Here is a 15016-nt window from a genome sequence, read left to right as displayed (position 1 = left end):
ACAAAGGTGGCATGTGTTTTTTTCCAAAATTCACTTTGCCACATGCAAATATTGCACAATATACTGTTTTCACTATATTCATGCGTGCATCATTATCTTTTTTGGGAACTGCTTAGTCAGACAACAAACTGGCATGCCTCATGGCTGACACTCATTGAAGGCTGCAGGGGAGTGTTAGACATCTGCTTTGTTGTGTAGGAGACTATGGTGCAGTGTGTTTGACAAATAACATAAATAAAGACTGACCACAATCTGTGGGACATAGAGGAACACTGGGCTCTACAGACACTCCATTGTATGTAGTGGCAGGAAGATTGTTGGAGATTATGTTCCATAAGGACAACTGAAGTCAAGGACTTGCAATGATGCAGCAGGTTCTGAGGTCTCGGTCATGATAGGTTGCTTGGAATATGCCCACTGGCGCATCAGCTGTCCTGGGTATTGCTCTTCAGTAGTGAGTGTGTGACAGAGGTTCATATTATTGCTGCTCTAAGTGGTAGAGGACACAGTTTCAGGGATAGGTCCTGGGGGAGGGAAGGCTGGCAGGTGGTCGGTAGACGTTCTGAGGAAGCAAACCTGTCCTGGCGATAGGACAATGGCCCTCAATATTGGGCGAATTGCATGTATGAGATCGCTCCTGGTATCCCTGACACGTCTCTTCATGGTGCTAGCATCCAGTAGAGGCTCGTGTACATTCATGTCCTCTTCCTCATGCTCATCCCATTCATCCACTTCTGAGAGGACAGTTGCTGCTCATTGTCCTCCTGATACAAGGGTTCACCACATTGCTTGGCTATGTTGTGCAGTGCAACATATGCACAAGATACCACAACTATCTACGAAACTCTCTGTGGTGCACTCTGCAGAGATTCTCCAGGCCTGTCAAGGCAGCGGAGGTGCATCTTCAACATGCTGATGGTCTGTTTGATGATGGATCTGGTGGAGGTATGGGTTTGCGTTGTACTGTTTTTTTGCCGCACTATAGGGATGCCTCACTGATGTCGTCAACCAGGTCCGGAGGGAATAGCCCTTGTCACTTAGGATCCAGCCGTCAATCTGGACAGAGGCCTCAAAAAGCTCAGGAAGCTGCGAGTTCAGCAAGATTTATGAGTCATGAGAGTTCCCTGGGAAACAAGCGCAGACTTACAGGATTCTTCGCCTGTGGTCACAAACCAATTGGACATTTAGAAAATGGAATCCCTTGTGGTTCACATCTGCCGCTGGCTGTTCCGAGGGAGCTTCAATGGCAACATAAGTGCAGTCAATTACCCCTTGCAATCTAGGGGAACAAGCGATGGCCATGAAGCCCATTGCCCTGGATGGCATCATCTGTGGTGAATCTGATGGCAACATGATTTGGCATAATGGAAGAGGGCATTGGGCACCTATGTGTGGCAGCCTGCGAAATGCCACAGATGTTGCCTGTGGAGCCCTGGAAGCAGTTGGTGGCAAAGAAACGTAGAGCATCGCAGTCACTTTGAGGGTCACAGGCAAGGGGTTGCCACCAAATCCAAGTGGCTGCAGGTCTTGCTGCAGGTTTTGGAAAATTTTGGTGACCACTTCCTGGGATGGCCTCAGACGTCGCTGGCATTGTCTTTTGGACATCTGGAGCTGATTTGTCTGCATCCTAAAGACACGCTGACAGGCCAGTGACCTTCTCCAATGCGTTTCTCTGATGGCTGCCTCCTAACAACCCTCCCCACACTGGTGCTGCCTGCTGCTGGCCTTGCAGCCTCAGTTGCTGACCTGTGAGGGCCCTCCTTTGTCACATCTCCTTCCCCCAAGGTTGTAGCAATATTGAGTGTATGAGACCCATAGACATTCCGCCAAGTGAACTGTGTGAAAAAGGCAGTCAATGATTTGGGCAACTGTGTGTCCAGGGGGATCATCCACACAGCTACTGATGCAGTGAGACTTTTCTACTCCTCCCATTGTCCACACCCAAAACTCCACCCACCCCACAGTGGCCTCCTCCCAATCTGAACTCCTGGCATCTACAAGTAAGGTTTTAGGCATGGCGAGTAACAGTGCACGAATGACAACCCCTGATCCTCCACCCACCCTCTGTCACCTTTGACTTTGCGCTCTTCACCCTTAACCCTCCCAACATCACTGTGAGCCTCCCCCCTCTAATCCTTGAACCTCCCCTGCATCACCTGGACCCTGTCATCGTGGAATTGGACATGCCATCTTTTGCACCACCCTCCCCCGGCACTACCCCCATCCCTGTTGAGATTCCTCCTCTGATCCCAGACCCTCCCCCCATCATTGTTAGAGATTCCAATAGATCCCATGACCTGCCCGACATGACCTTTGAATGTCTCTATCCCTCCCTATGCCCCCCTACCAAATCGAACTCCCTCTGTAATTGTGAACATTCCCTGTGCCAGCAATCACCCTAAGGTTGACCCACAGAACCCAACTTTGGATGGTACTGACCCTGCCCTTTAGGCTCCTCATTCACTAACTACCCCCCACCACCCCCTTCCCACTGCTCACCTCCAAGCTCTGACCCCACCTACTGTCCTCCCTCAATTCCCTCTTTTAGTCCTCCACGCCCCGGCCCAAATCCCCAACCAAGCTCCCTCACCCCTGACTTCCCCTTGCCGGTCCCTAGTCTCCATCCAAGCTGCCATTCTTCTGCTCCCTTTCCCTGTACTGCAGAGTTCGGCAAAGACAACCACTCACCTCAAACACAACTTTGCAAAGCTGACTGGCGCACACCACCTTTAAATGAACGTGAACCAGGTGCCATGAGGTTCCCATGCACCGCTGACTTAACCTTGGAGGTAGGACTTAATTTCAAAAACTTTTAAGATATGAATATTCATGGCATGCAAATGTACACAAGTATGAACCTGTTACGGTGTGAGGCCTGACCTGCCACTGTCGTGCCACCAACAACTTTTCAACCTGAAACTGCCGTTGTAATTTAGAAATTCTGGCTCCTGCATAATTAACTCACCCCACTCGCCAAATTTCTCATGCCCAGGGTCATCATTGAATTCAGCCCATTTTCTCTTGCTGTACATCACAGAAGTGCCAGGTACCAGGAACATCAATCTACTTCTCTGGAATTCTGGTGTCAATGTGCACTTAAAGTTCAATATCATCAGATGAACATTTATTCATCTCTCCAAACTGAATAAATTGAACCAATGGTTGAAGAAGGTGACATGTGTGTGGGCACTAATGCAGCATTAAAAAATGCCCTGAATGTTTAGTCCTTGCATTCAGTCAATCTTACTGAATGTTTGAAGAATTCAGATTTGAAATTCCAATGATAAAACTCATTTGTAAAGCCCTCTGACCATTTTCTATAGAAAACATTTAAGCAAGATTACCAAAAAAGTTTCATTGATGGCTGTATACCCTAAATATGAAAGTACATTGAGAATTAAAGGAAACCTCCACAAGTCCACTAGGTGGCAGCAACATATTGCAAAATAGAAACAGAAAGACAGCTTTCATAAAAACAAAAAGCTACTGCGGATGCTGGAAATCTAAAACAAAAACAGAATTACCCGGAAAAACTCAGCAGGTCTGGCAGCATCGGTGGAGAAGAAAAGAGTTGACGTTTCGAGTCCAACATGACCCTTCAACAGAACTCTGTTGAAGGGTCATGTTGGACTTGAAACGTCAACTCTTTTCTTCTCCACCGATGCTGCCAGACAGCTTTCATGTCCAGTCTAATTACTCAAATTGAATTAAACAAAGTTTGACCCAAGATAGGTAGATAAAAATCACAGAATCACCAGGCTAACTGTAAAGCTCCAACAATGTAGCAAAGTCTCAATGTAAGGAATGCTGCTAATATTTAAAATAATAGTTTCCATACCAGCCATGCAGATGTCCCCAAACTTAGTACAAACCGGTGCCAAACTGCGGCCAGTTTGAGATGTCAAACAACAAAGTAAAAATCGTGGGAAAATTTCAACTGACAGTAAAAGGAAACTTATTCAACCACTTTGGAAAGAAATTTAACACCAGCTCCCAGAGGTGGAAAAGTAATGTGCTCTCTGAAGCTTCACAGCTCAGTCACTGGCAAAAGAAAAACATTTCCTAATTTTAATTCTGATCTTTTATATTATCCACATAAAGCTTTAACTTGCTTTTGGTTATTTGTTTGCCACAAACTTATCAAAGTAATGTTTCATGCAAAATGTGAATATTACATGGTAGAATAGTAACCTAAAATTACTGTTGAAAAGACATTGTTGTTCCCTTTACAATTGGTATTCTTGTGAATTCTGTCCTGATTTGTGCAAGATGAAAAGCTTGGACAGCATCTCTCCTTTTTCAGCAATACACAATAGTAACCTTCTTAACAAACAAATCAAACACTTTTAATTACTTGCCCTGAACCACCATTTGTACATTTTGATGGATACCTTCTGCAAGTTTTCAGAACAACATTACATCTAGTCTCAGGTGCTTGAATGGATTTAAAAGAATCCGAGAGCAGGAGTTTTGATTTTGGTCCCAGGCATCAAATGCAGGTCCTGACTCTGCACCATGTCAGGAGCAGTCACGTGACATTGATTTTGCCTGGATTAGCCAATTAGTGACCAGAGGGTGTGCTCACTGTCCAATTAAGGGCGGAAGGTGGGCTTCCAAAGATGGACGGCTAAAAGGAGGTCCTTAAGCATGAAAGGTACTGCAGCCTGCCACTGCGGGTCAGAGAGAGAGTGAGAGGGCATCTCACTCAGCGCGTTAAAAATACTTGAAGTATACAATGGCCACAGCTGCTGGTCCTGCACTATGGAGGGCAGCCTGTGGCCAGGTAAGCAGGTGTGGGAAGGAATGGTGGGGCCTCAAAATGAGCCAGGGGTGCTTGTTGGGTCTTTCCCCCCTCCCATTGCTGGCGGGAGGCTATCTCCAGGCAGCTGTTGTGCTCCCAACGCCGCCAAGGTGACCAACTGTCCCATACTTAATGGGATCATCCCCTGATCTAGTTACTTGTCCCATAGTGTTTCTTCACAGGACACCAATTTTCTAGTATACTTGTGTTTTTTGTGTCTTTGGTGCTTACTGTGCATGTGCTGTCATAACATCAGCCCGAGTCTGCCTGGATTTGGACTGGAGCCTAGAAGGAATGAGCAGCATGGAGCACTGGAATGGTGCCTCGGTGGACCCACTGAACTTTGTAACTTGCAAGGATAGTTAAGATCGGGGAGGGGGAGGGGGAGGGGTTGGTTCCACAACTGGCAGCTCCAAATGGGTGGACAGGAGAGCCCGAGGCTCACTCTGGGGTTCAGGCCTGAGGCTTGGTCGGGGAGTGAAGGCCCGAGGCTAGGTGGGGGAGTGAAGGCAGGCCCAAGGCTCAGTTGGGGAGTGGAGGTAGGCCTGAAGCTCAGTCAGGGGATTGGGTGCAGACCCAAATCTCGATCGGGGAGTGAAGGCAGGCCCAAGACCGAGATTTGGTGGGGGAGTGAAGGCAGGCCCAAAGCTTATGTGGGCATCTGGGCTATTAACCCCCTGCCTGGATCATGCCAACCCCCTACACCACCCCACCCCTGCGCGAGGTGTCCAAGGAAAAAAAAGTAAGGGACTTGGTCACCCTGGATGCTACAGGATGCCAGCTGGCCATCTGTAGAATTCCATTCAGCCTCTGATCATTGCCTTAATTAGCCTCTTGATTATTTATTTATTTCCGTACAATTCACACACAAACCAAAAGATAACGAACACAGCATTTACGACAATTGCGATATTCAAATATATCAAATACATATTGATTGTTGTTACATGTTTGTACAGGAGGGTCATAAGTACTTGCTTGAAAGTTGACTTTCCTCTAGGGAGAGAGAGGTATGCGGGTCATAACGTATCGATCGGAAAGAAAGCTGAATCCTCATGCGATACTCTGAGATAACTACAATTTATTACCATACATGAATTTACACACTTACTGATGCAAAAAGGAGAGCAAGAGAAGATCAGTATCAAGAACAGTACTCGAGATTACTTTAGAGCTTAAAAAATGTGTATAAGAGACTAATGGTTAGACGTTTGCTACTATATCATCACTAAGAATCTCTATCGAGGAGAAATCTTCTCACTATGGACTTGAACAAAAGTTTTGTCGAGATGGTTTATATGTTCAGGGGTGTTGAATTCTATACATCTTGGCCATGCTCTCCAAACTCTCCGGTCCTGCCCACGCCGATTCCCACTGCGGGTGGGATTGGAAAATCCCAGCCAGTGTGTCTTATTGATTTACGTGATAAAGCAGTCACCTTAACAAGCTACTGGCACTTGCAGGTGGATAGCTATTCCACGCCCGGCCCGACCCGACTTCCAGGAAAATGGTTGGGGGAGGCGGAATGGGTGCCGGGAAACTGACACACTGGCTGGCAGCGCTAAATTACATGTTTGCCCACCGTAGTTCTTGCCCCCATTTCGGGGCCAAAGTCCTGACCTAGGCATAAGGTTTTAATCCGTGCTCAGTCCTTACAATGTGTGGACTTGTCATACGTTACATCTTAAACTAGCAACTTATTTGAAAAAAGTGAAACGAGGGAACAAGAGAAATTTTTTATAGTTAGCACAACAATGCTAGGCATCAGTAAGTTAAACAAATCAGATATTTGGATTTATTAGAAGGCCAATATTCAGCCAAAATAGTGAAGTAATTCAGTCACTTTATAAATCATTAACGTGACTGCATTTAGAACGTTGTATCATTTTTGTTCGCAACGGTACAAAATATTACAGGTATTGAAAGAACACAGAGGCGATCAACCAGAATGATTGAGGGGGTCAGAGGTTTTGGGTTATGAAGGGCTATTGGACATGTCATCAATGGAAAAGAGCAGGTTGAGAGGTGATATGAATGTTTTTAATAGGATTCAAAATGGGACTGCATAATGTCAGCCATGGACAATAAACAAGAGGACACAACCCACGCTTGAGAGGAATTGTGAGGGAGGAGGTGTGAATTCAAAATTAATCTGCAGAAGCATTATTTCAGTGAGAAAGTATTAAATCCAAAGGGAGACAGTGGAACCAATTAGTATTGATTCATTCAAATACAAGTTAGATAGATTTCTTTCATGAAATGACATTTTGGAGTACAGTATATGACTATTTTTTTTTATATAACCAAATCTAGCGTCCTTGGGAGGAATAGACGACTTTGGACCTACACTTTCCAAAGATTACTACCAATGGATGTTTCCTCGCCTCATGTCTGGGTCTGTTGCAGACTAATTGATAAAATTGATTGCTTTAAGTCAACAACTCCATTATCATGTGACTACCAGGATGATAGAAGATGAACTAGATGGACCTTGGTTTTTATTCAGCAAGCAATTCTCATGTTACTACTTCTAAGTATTCCTTCCTTTAGATCTCCTATAGAACAGGCGGAGAAAATCTTGGCTTAGAAAATACTAACCTTCTCTCTGCTTTTCAAGCGCATTAGTTTCATTAAAATGAGGACAATGTGCACAGGTAATAAATAATCCTGTGACACGTCAGTAAAAAGAAAAAGTGAAAACAGCACTGTGTGTTTATTACTGGTATTATGGTAAAAAAACAATATGGAAAGACTGTGGATGGGCTGTCAGCATTTTAACAAAAGGGAAGAGTGATTTTTTTTGGATTAATTTTCATTATTGATGAGCAACCACCCCTCAGTCCAGAATGATTTTTTTTCCATTCCACATACCAAACATCCTTATAAATGGTGGTGTGGGAAAAACTCCATTATTGATTGTGGTTAATTAAAGCACCATAGTTCATTTCTATGTGCATATAGAAGATTATCTTTTACAGACGCTATGTAATGGAATGGATAGATCAATACATGCTCACATGCATCACCTAAAGATATATTAAAACAAATTATACTTTCTTTGTTAACAAATTAATTTTTCCACATTCAAACTTCACACCCATAAAACTCAAGGATGAATAAAAAAAACCAATCTGTATACAAAAATACAGGGTTTACAAACATGTCTGCATAGAAGACAATGAAACAGTTGTTAGAATGTAGATTTTAACTAAAAATAAATTACCTGAATGGGATAAGAAAATGTAACTTAATAGTCTCTTGTAAGATTGATTGGCAAACTTCAAAATCTTTCACTGTTATATTTATCTTCAAGTAGTTATAAATGTTTTGGATATTTCCATTGAAGTATATGTATTTAATGTAAATTCGTAAACACTTTTCAATGTATGTCATAGTCTTCACAGTACAGGTAGTTTTAAGCAAATCGACGCTTTGTGTTATCCAAATAACAAAGACCAACAAATACATCTAAGAGCAGCCTATTTATATATTCATGAACATCCATGGTTTTTACTGGTAATTGACTAGAAACTAAACTGTTCCAGCCATATAAATACTGTAGCTATAGGAGCAGATCAGAGGCTGGGAGTTCTGCTGCGAGTAACTCACCTCCTGACTCCCCAAAGCCTGTCCACCATCTACAAGGCATAAGTCAGGAGTGTGATGGAATACTCTGCACTTGCCTGGATGAGTGCAGCTCCAACAACACTCAAGAAGCTCAAAGCCATGCAGGACAAAGCATCCCACTTGATTGGCACCCCATCCATCACCTTAAACATTTACTCCCTCCACCACCGATGCACAGTAGCAGCAGTGCGTAGCATTTACAAGATGCACTTGCATGAACTCACCAAGGCTCCTTCGACAGCATCTTTCAAACCTGAGACCTCTACCGCCTAGAAGGACAAGGGCAGCAAATGCATGGGAACAGCACCACCTGCAAGCTCCCCTCCAAGTAACTCACCATCCTGAGTTGGAAATATATCACTGCCCCTTCACTGTCGCTGGGTCAAAATCCTGGAACTCCCTAACAGCACTGTGGGTGTACCTACATCACATGGACTGCCGCGGATGAAGAAGGCGGCTCACCACCACCTTCTCAAGGGAAATTAGGGATGGGCAATAAATGTTGGCCTAGCCAGCGATGTTCCCATCCCATGAAAGAATAAATTTAAAAAAAGAAATCAGGTGTCTGCAACCTTTAAAGAAAGGTCACACACAAAGAGAGCATTGGGATCGCCCTGTAAATGCCAGCAGAAATTAGCACTATTTAAGATGACTACGGATCCTGTCTACCTGAACAATAAATTGTTATCCAGCAACCATGGCAGGAATTTTATGGTCCCGCCGTGGTGGGGACGGGGCCGTAAAATGTGGTGAACCATTCTAAACTCCATTGACTTCGGCGGGAATGTAAAATCCCACTGTCGTAAAATTCTGCCCCATGATTTCACTTTTGTTTAAAACGAGGAGACAATAGCCTAAAAATAATACTTTACAATATCACTATATAATTGTTTTTTCCACTACATTTAAAGGCCATAACGATTCATCTTAGACAATAGCTTCATTAAAACAAATACTTGGATTGGAGAAGGCCGAGAAATGGTGTACCCCAATGGTTAGTGCTGGGTCCACTTTTATTCTTGATAACTACTTGCACTTGGACATCGGGAACATGATATTGAAACTGCCTGATGAAACAAAAGAAGAGCTCACTAACATCAAAGCAGATTGTGAAAGATCTTTTACTGTGAAGAAATATGAAGTGCTGCATTTTGTAAGTAAAGGACCAACAGGAGTAGACCCTCAATGGAAAAACGCAAAGTTGTTGTGAACAAAGGCTCCTAGGAATTCAAATACATAATTGAAATGTATATAAATAGCAAAGTAATGTCATACAGATACAGTGGAATGGTAATAACAATGTAATTTCTAAACTGTCTCATTGCATTATAGTTCAGCTAGATTAATTCAGTCAGATTTGAATTACTTAGATCTGGCATTGCCTCAAAGTTAAACTGTGGGGATGAAGGAGCAATAGATTTGTTTCAAATAAAGAGGAATCACTGCACATAATATCTAAATGTCCCTTTTCTTGGCGTTTGCTCCTAAAGAATTCCCGTTCCACTGTGTGATGCTCAGAATTTGTTGTGTCAGCTAGATCTCTACACAATCTCAGAGTTTCTGGAGCTTCGTAAGGGGTGGAGCACAGTGTGTAACTTCAATAGGTGCAGACGCAACTTATGAATGTAAATGAGGAGAAGTGCGACACTCTTGGCTTCTCACATCATATCCCTGTCCACTTGGTCCTTGGGCAATTCAATAAGCTGGTGTTAGGTTTGCATATGGGAACCCCTACCTTCCTTAGCTACCTCAGATTGGATGGTGTCAAAGGGGATCCCAAAGGTTAAGCATACACACCAGATTTTCATTCCAAAATGGCGCTCAGCCTTTCTTTCACTTTTGCTGGCACAAGACCCTGCCAAGGGATGGACCCCCACCAGATCCTTGCCAAGGCAGTGCTATAAGACCTAGGCCAGGAAATTTATGCATGCATAAGTCAGAACGGATGCAGTGCATTTCAACCAGGAAATTATTGACTTGCTAGTCTAACATCTGTTACAGGGAAGTTATTATAATCTAAAATTAAGGACAGAGCGAATGTGCACTTGGGAAATTTGAGCTGTTTAGAGACAATGAACATGGATTAGTAAAGGGTAGGCCATGTCTAATGAACCTAATTTAATTTTTTGAGGAAGTATGGATATGGATAGCTTATCGATATACAAGACTGCTCAATAAAACCAAAGCTCATGGAATGGAAAGCAAATTATTAACCTGGTTAGGAGATTGGTTATTAGAAGACAAGAGTGTAGGAATAATGGGCATTTACTTCAATAGGAAGGAAGTGCCCCTCAAAGATTTGTGGCAAAGCTTCAACTCATCACTATATTTATTAAATTACTTAGCTAACAGAATAGAGTCATATATTCTAGGTTACCAATGGCACACATTAGTGATATAGTAATGGTGTGGATGAGGGCATAACATTACAAAGAGACATTGATAGGTTAAGTGAGTGGGTGACTTTGGTGCAGATGGATCAAAACAGGGCAGATCAGGGTGATATATAAACAGTGAAGGTCCGAAGAGATGGAGGGATCCATGTACATAGACCATTGAACTGCAGTAGTCAGGTACAAAAAAATAATCAAAAAGGCTAATAGAATGTTAGTCTTTATAACTAGAAGACTAGAATATAAAGGGGAGGAAGATTTGCTACAGCTATATGAAGTCCATCTGGAATACTGTGCACAGTTCAGGGCAACACACCTTAGAAAGGATATAATGACCTTGGAAGGAGTGCAAGGCCAGTTCATCAGAATGTGATCATATCTCCAAGGATTAGATTATGGGGGAGATTCTATAAACGAGGCTTATATTCCCTGGAGCATAGAAAGTTAAAGGGTGATATTTTTGAGGTTTTTAGGATTGTGAAATTGATAGCGTAAATAGAAACATTTTCCACCGATGAGGCAGTCTAAAATACGGGACATAACCTTAAAACCAGAGCCTGGTTTTTCAGGGGAGTTGTCAGGAAACACTTCACCAGACAAAGGGTGGCAGGGGTGCGGAAATCTCTCCCATAAAAATTAATAATATTAAATCAGAAATTGATGGACTTTTGCTAGACAAGGGTATACAAGGAAACGGAGCTAAGGTGAGTGGATGGAGTTAAGGTACAGATTAGGTGTGATCTCACTTAATGGCAGAATAGGCTTGAAGGCCTGAATAGCTTGCTCTTATTCAAGCTAGGGCAGAAGAGGCCAGGAAGAGGTATCCTTTTATTTATTTGATAGGTGGTTAAAAACACATTCTCAAAATAATCAATTAATTAAATAATCACATTCTCCAGATTGAAAAACCGGTTTTAAATTTATGACCCAAATTGATTCTTGCCCCAGCTGTACCCAATTAGTCTGACAGTAATTTTACTAATATAGTAGGTGGGCAGGGATTGACAGTTACTCTTGCCATTTTCAAGTCTTTGACTACAGAGGTATACAGTGGCAAAGGGGGATAACAGAACACATTGATGTAACGTGCGCTCCAGAGCTGCACCTCGAAAAACATTTTCAAGAACTGGAACAGCCATTTGTCAAATACAAGTGCACTGCCTCATAAATAATTTAGCTGTTTACATTTCACTTGACTTACTTTACCTGTATGGTTGCTGGACATTATACAACACATTTAAATTCTCAGGGTACGAGACATGGGGTGGGGGCTGGAGCAGGGGAGAAAATTAAGCTAAATGTAAAATAATATTAAATAACTGAACATGCAATCAATATCAAGCAATTCATTTTTTTGAGCACTTCGGTATAAAAAGGAAAGTTATGAACAGATGGATTATAAATTTTAAATTAGTGAAACATAAAGACGGTTTAAAATAAATTATGAAGATCAGAGTAATGACTAAAATTACCTGTTTTCTTATTTAGTATCAGCAGAAACCGCTCAGAAGAAATGGGCTGGCTGCTCTCCAAATCTTTTCCAGTCTTGGCTCCATCTGAGGATTTGCTATCACTTATTTTTCCAGCTGTTTCTTCAGAGGCTTCTTCAGGAGATGGCTCTTCAACTACTACTTCAGGTGTGATGAAAGCTTCTGAATAATTCAGGGGGGTGGGGGGCTCAGCTGTGGCTGCATCTGTTCCCTTTGTACCTTTGACACTATAAGATGAAGGATACTCGGCTGATCGACTTGACTGAAGGTCCAATTCTTGCTGGCTGTCCATTGTTAAGGCTTTTTCATCAGATTCTCTCCCCATGCTGTTAGATTTCATAGGGGAGTCTTGTTCTCTTTGGAAACTCTCTTCAGATGCTGATGAAGCGTCATATGGATCGATGATGAGCTCACTGTCGAGCTCAGCTTCACGCTCCTCCCTCAGGATACTGTACTGGACCGAAGAAACAGAAGAAGGTGGAGTTCCACCAACCTGTCTGAATGTCATATAGCTGCAACCTTCAACTTCTTCCACAGACAATGACTCATCTGGCACTACCTCTATCTCAGAATCTCCAGATTCAGCACTGCTAGCATCAAGGTCTAATATTGTTGCTGGTAGCTTTGGAAAATTCTGCTCAGACTCATCTATTTTTGTTAAGGCAGCGCTTAGGGACCTCTCCTCTTCTGTGGCATTTAATGAAAAACACTGAGTTTGCTCTGAAGTCTTGTCAGCAGCAGGGCGTTCCTCCTCCAGGAAATGGTAAGCTGCTTCAATCTGTGAATCAGATTCTTCTGCAATCATAAATGCAGACAGAAAATATGCTCAGTGAGCATCCAAAGTTACTTTCTTTTTGCTGCTGCAATAGCACATCAAGTCATACCTCATTTATGATCAACACCACATCTGTTAAGTTCTGTCACTTTTAAAACTCAGTTGTACATTGAAGAAAGAGCTAGACTAGAAGTACATACTGGTAAAACTGATTCCTCTTTCAAATGTATTTTGAAACTCTCAGCCATCAAGATGGTGGGCAAGCATTCTGCAACCACACCTTGCTAAAACTCTCTTTGGCTGGTCTTATGGAGGCATTCAAGAACAAGCCAGCTATGGCATTTCCATCCATTTTTTCACTACTCATTTTAGGGAGGTGCAGTAGTATAAATCCAACACTTCCTGCTTGGCAAGAGTGCAGCAGGGAATTCAACCATTCGTTATGCAACGTGAGGCATTCCCTAATAATCCTACTGTTCGTTTCTAGTGCTTCACAGTACAATAGCTAGTGGCTTATTTAGTACAGTCCCAGGGCTCTGCTCAGTGGCATAGAAGAACATTTAAAAGGAAAAGCTCTTCATTAATTTTAACAACAGAAGCTCTACTGTCACGAGCAGGATATAAAGCTGGAAATTATTAATGGGTTTCTAACTGCAAGGTAGAGTATTCCACAGTAACAAAGATTGATTGCCACGCTATAATTATAATTTTTTAATATTGCTTCTATTTGAACTTTAAGAGTCATTCAAACAAAACTGTAAGCTGCATTTAACTTGAAGGTCCCTCCATGTTTTAGGAAGCTAAAAAATGGAAACTAAATTTGGAGCTACTATGCATTCTAATTATCATATTGCATTATCATATTGATGTGGTTTTCAAACAGAAGATAAGCTCATGTCATTCCATTAAATATTTATATTCTTTTATGGACATGACATCAGGTAGTGCATAAGCATCAAAAAATAAATTGAAAATTTTCACACCTTTTCAGCTATTTTACAGCCAAAAATTAGAAGGGCCACAACACACACTGCAAAAATGGTGCATTTCACTTCTCCCCATTTTAAGGAACAAGAAATGAAAAAAAAATTGCAGTAAAAAACTAACTAAAGGATATCAACGCCAGTCCTATTTACAGAAACAGGAATATTGGTAGTTTATAAGCTAAAATCAATTACTATAAAACATGAATCATCATTAACAATGAAGGTAAATGTATCAAGAAAAATGATTAACATTTTTTATCCATTACATTTATGAAATAAAACTTTATTAAAATTACTTTCAATAATGCTGGGAACAACATGCACCAGCAATGAGATCTTCCAAAAAGATTGGATTAATCGTAGCACTAAGTGACGGCTTTTAATCCATCAAAGCAAAATAATAGACTATATATCATGCACACCACTACCACTGTATGAAAAGTATAGGATTATTACATTATGCACAGATTTGTGGAGATTGGAGAAATGGAGGCAGCAGAATAGGCTTGCTGTGATGCTGTCCATGGTTGAATATTCTATCAACAACCGCTATCAATGCTCCCACATGCATAGTACAAGAAAGGGACCAGCATAATGGAACTGTACCCCAGGAAAGAATCAGTACTTTGCAAGGACAAACAGAAGGGAAGATAAAGAAGAGAAACTGGTAGAAAGGTAAAAGCTTGTAGAGTCGTGAACGTTGAGGAAGAAAAAAATGCAGTGGAACTAATGGATTTTCCAGAAGAAAGGTTACACTTTTCTTCATGCGCAACTAAATAAAAGATGAAGCAAAGCTATTTTTCCCTGAGACACTCTTCCTTGTAAACTTAAGTGAAAATATAAGTTCAGAGAATTTCCTGAGAATGTGAACCAAGCATGTTGGAAAAATAGTTTTATTCTTACTAACACAAAATGAGTAGCTTTATTTAGTTAGTTGAGGTTGT

General features: G+C 41.9%; 1 protein-coding gene across 4 annotated transcripts in view; it reads right to left on the bottom strand.

The window, feature by feature from the left end:
* The window catches only part of rtn1a (reticulon 1a), a 185906-nt gene that overhangs the window by 81971 nt on the left and 88919 nt on the right, over window positions 1-15016 (bottom strand). For 2 of the 4 annotated variants that reach the window (XM_078562280.1, XM_078562281.1), the window contains one exon: window positions 12294-13106. The exons of the other annotated variants lie outside the window; for them this stretch is intronic. In XM_078562280.1, the coding sequence (XP_078418406.1) occupies window positions 12294-13106 (813 nt within the window). The remainder of the gene's footprint in view (window positions 1-12293; window positions 13107-15016) is intronic. 4 annotated transcript variants of the gene reach the window in all.

The sequence above is a fragment of the Cetorhinus maximus genome, chromosome 18 (genome assembly GCF_964194155.1).
Source record: "Cetorhinus maximus chromosome 18, sCetMax3.hap1.1, whole genome shotgun sequence".
Taxonomy (NCBI): domain Eukaryota; kingdom Metazoa; phylum Chordata; class Chondrichthyes; order Lamniformes; family Cetorhinidae; genus Cetorhinus; species Cetorhinus maximus.
The sequence above is the reverse complement of the archived record's forward strand: the minus strand, read 5'-3'. Positions and strand labels throughout refer to the sequence as shown.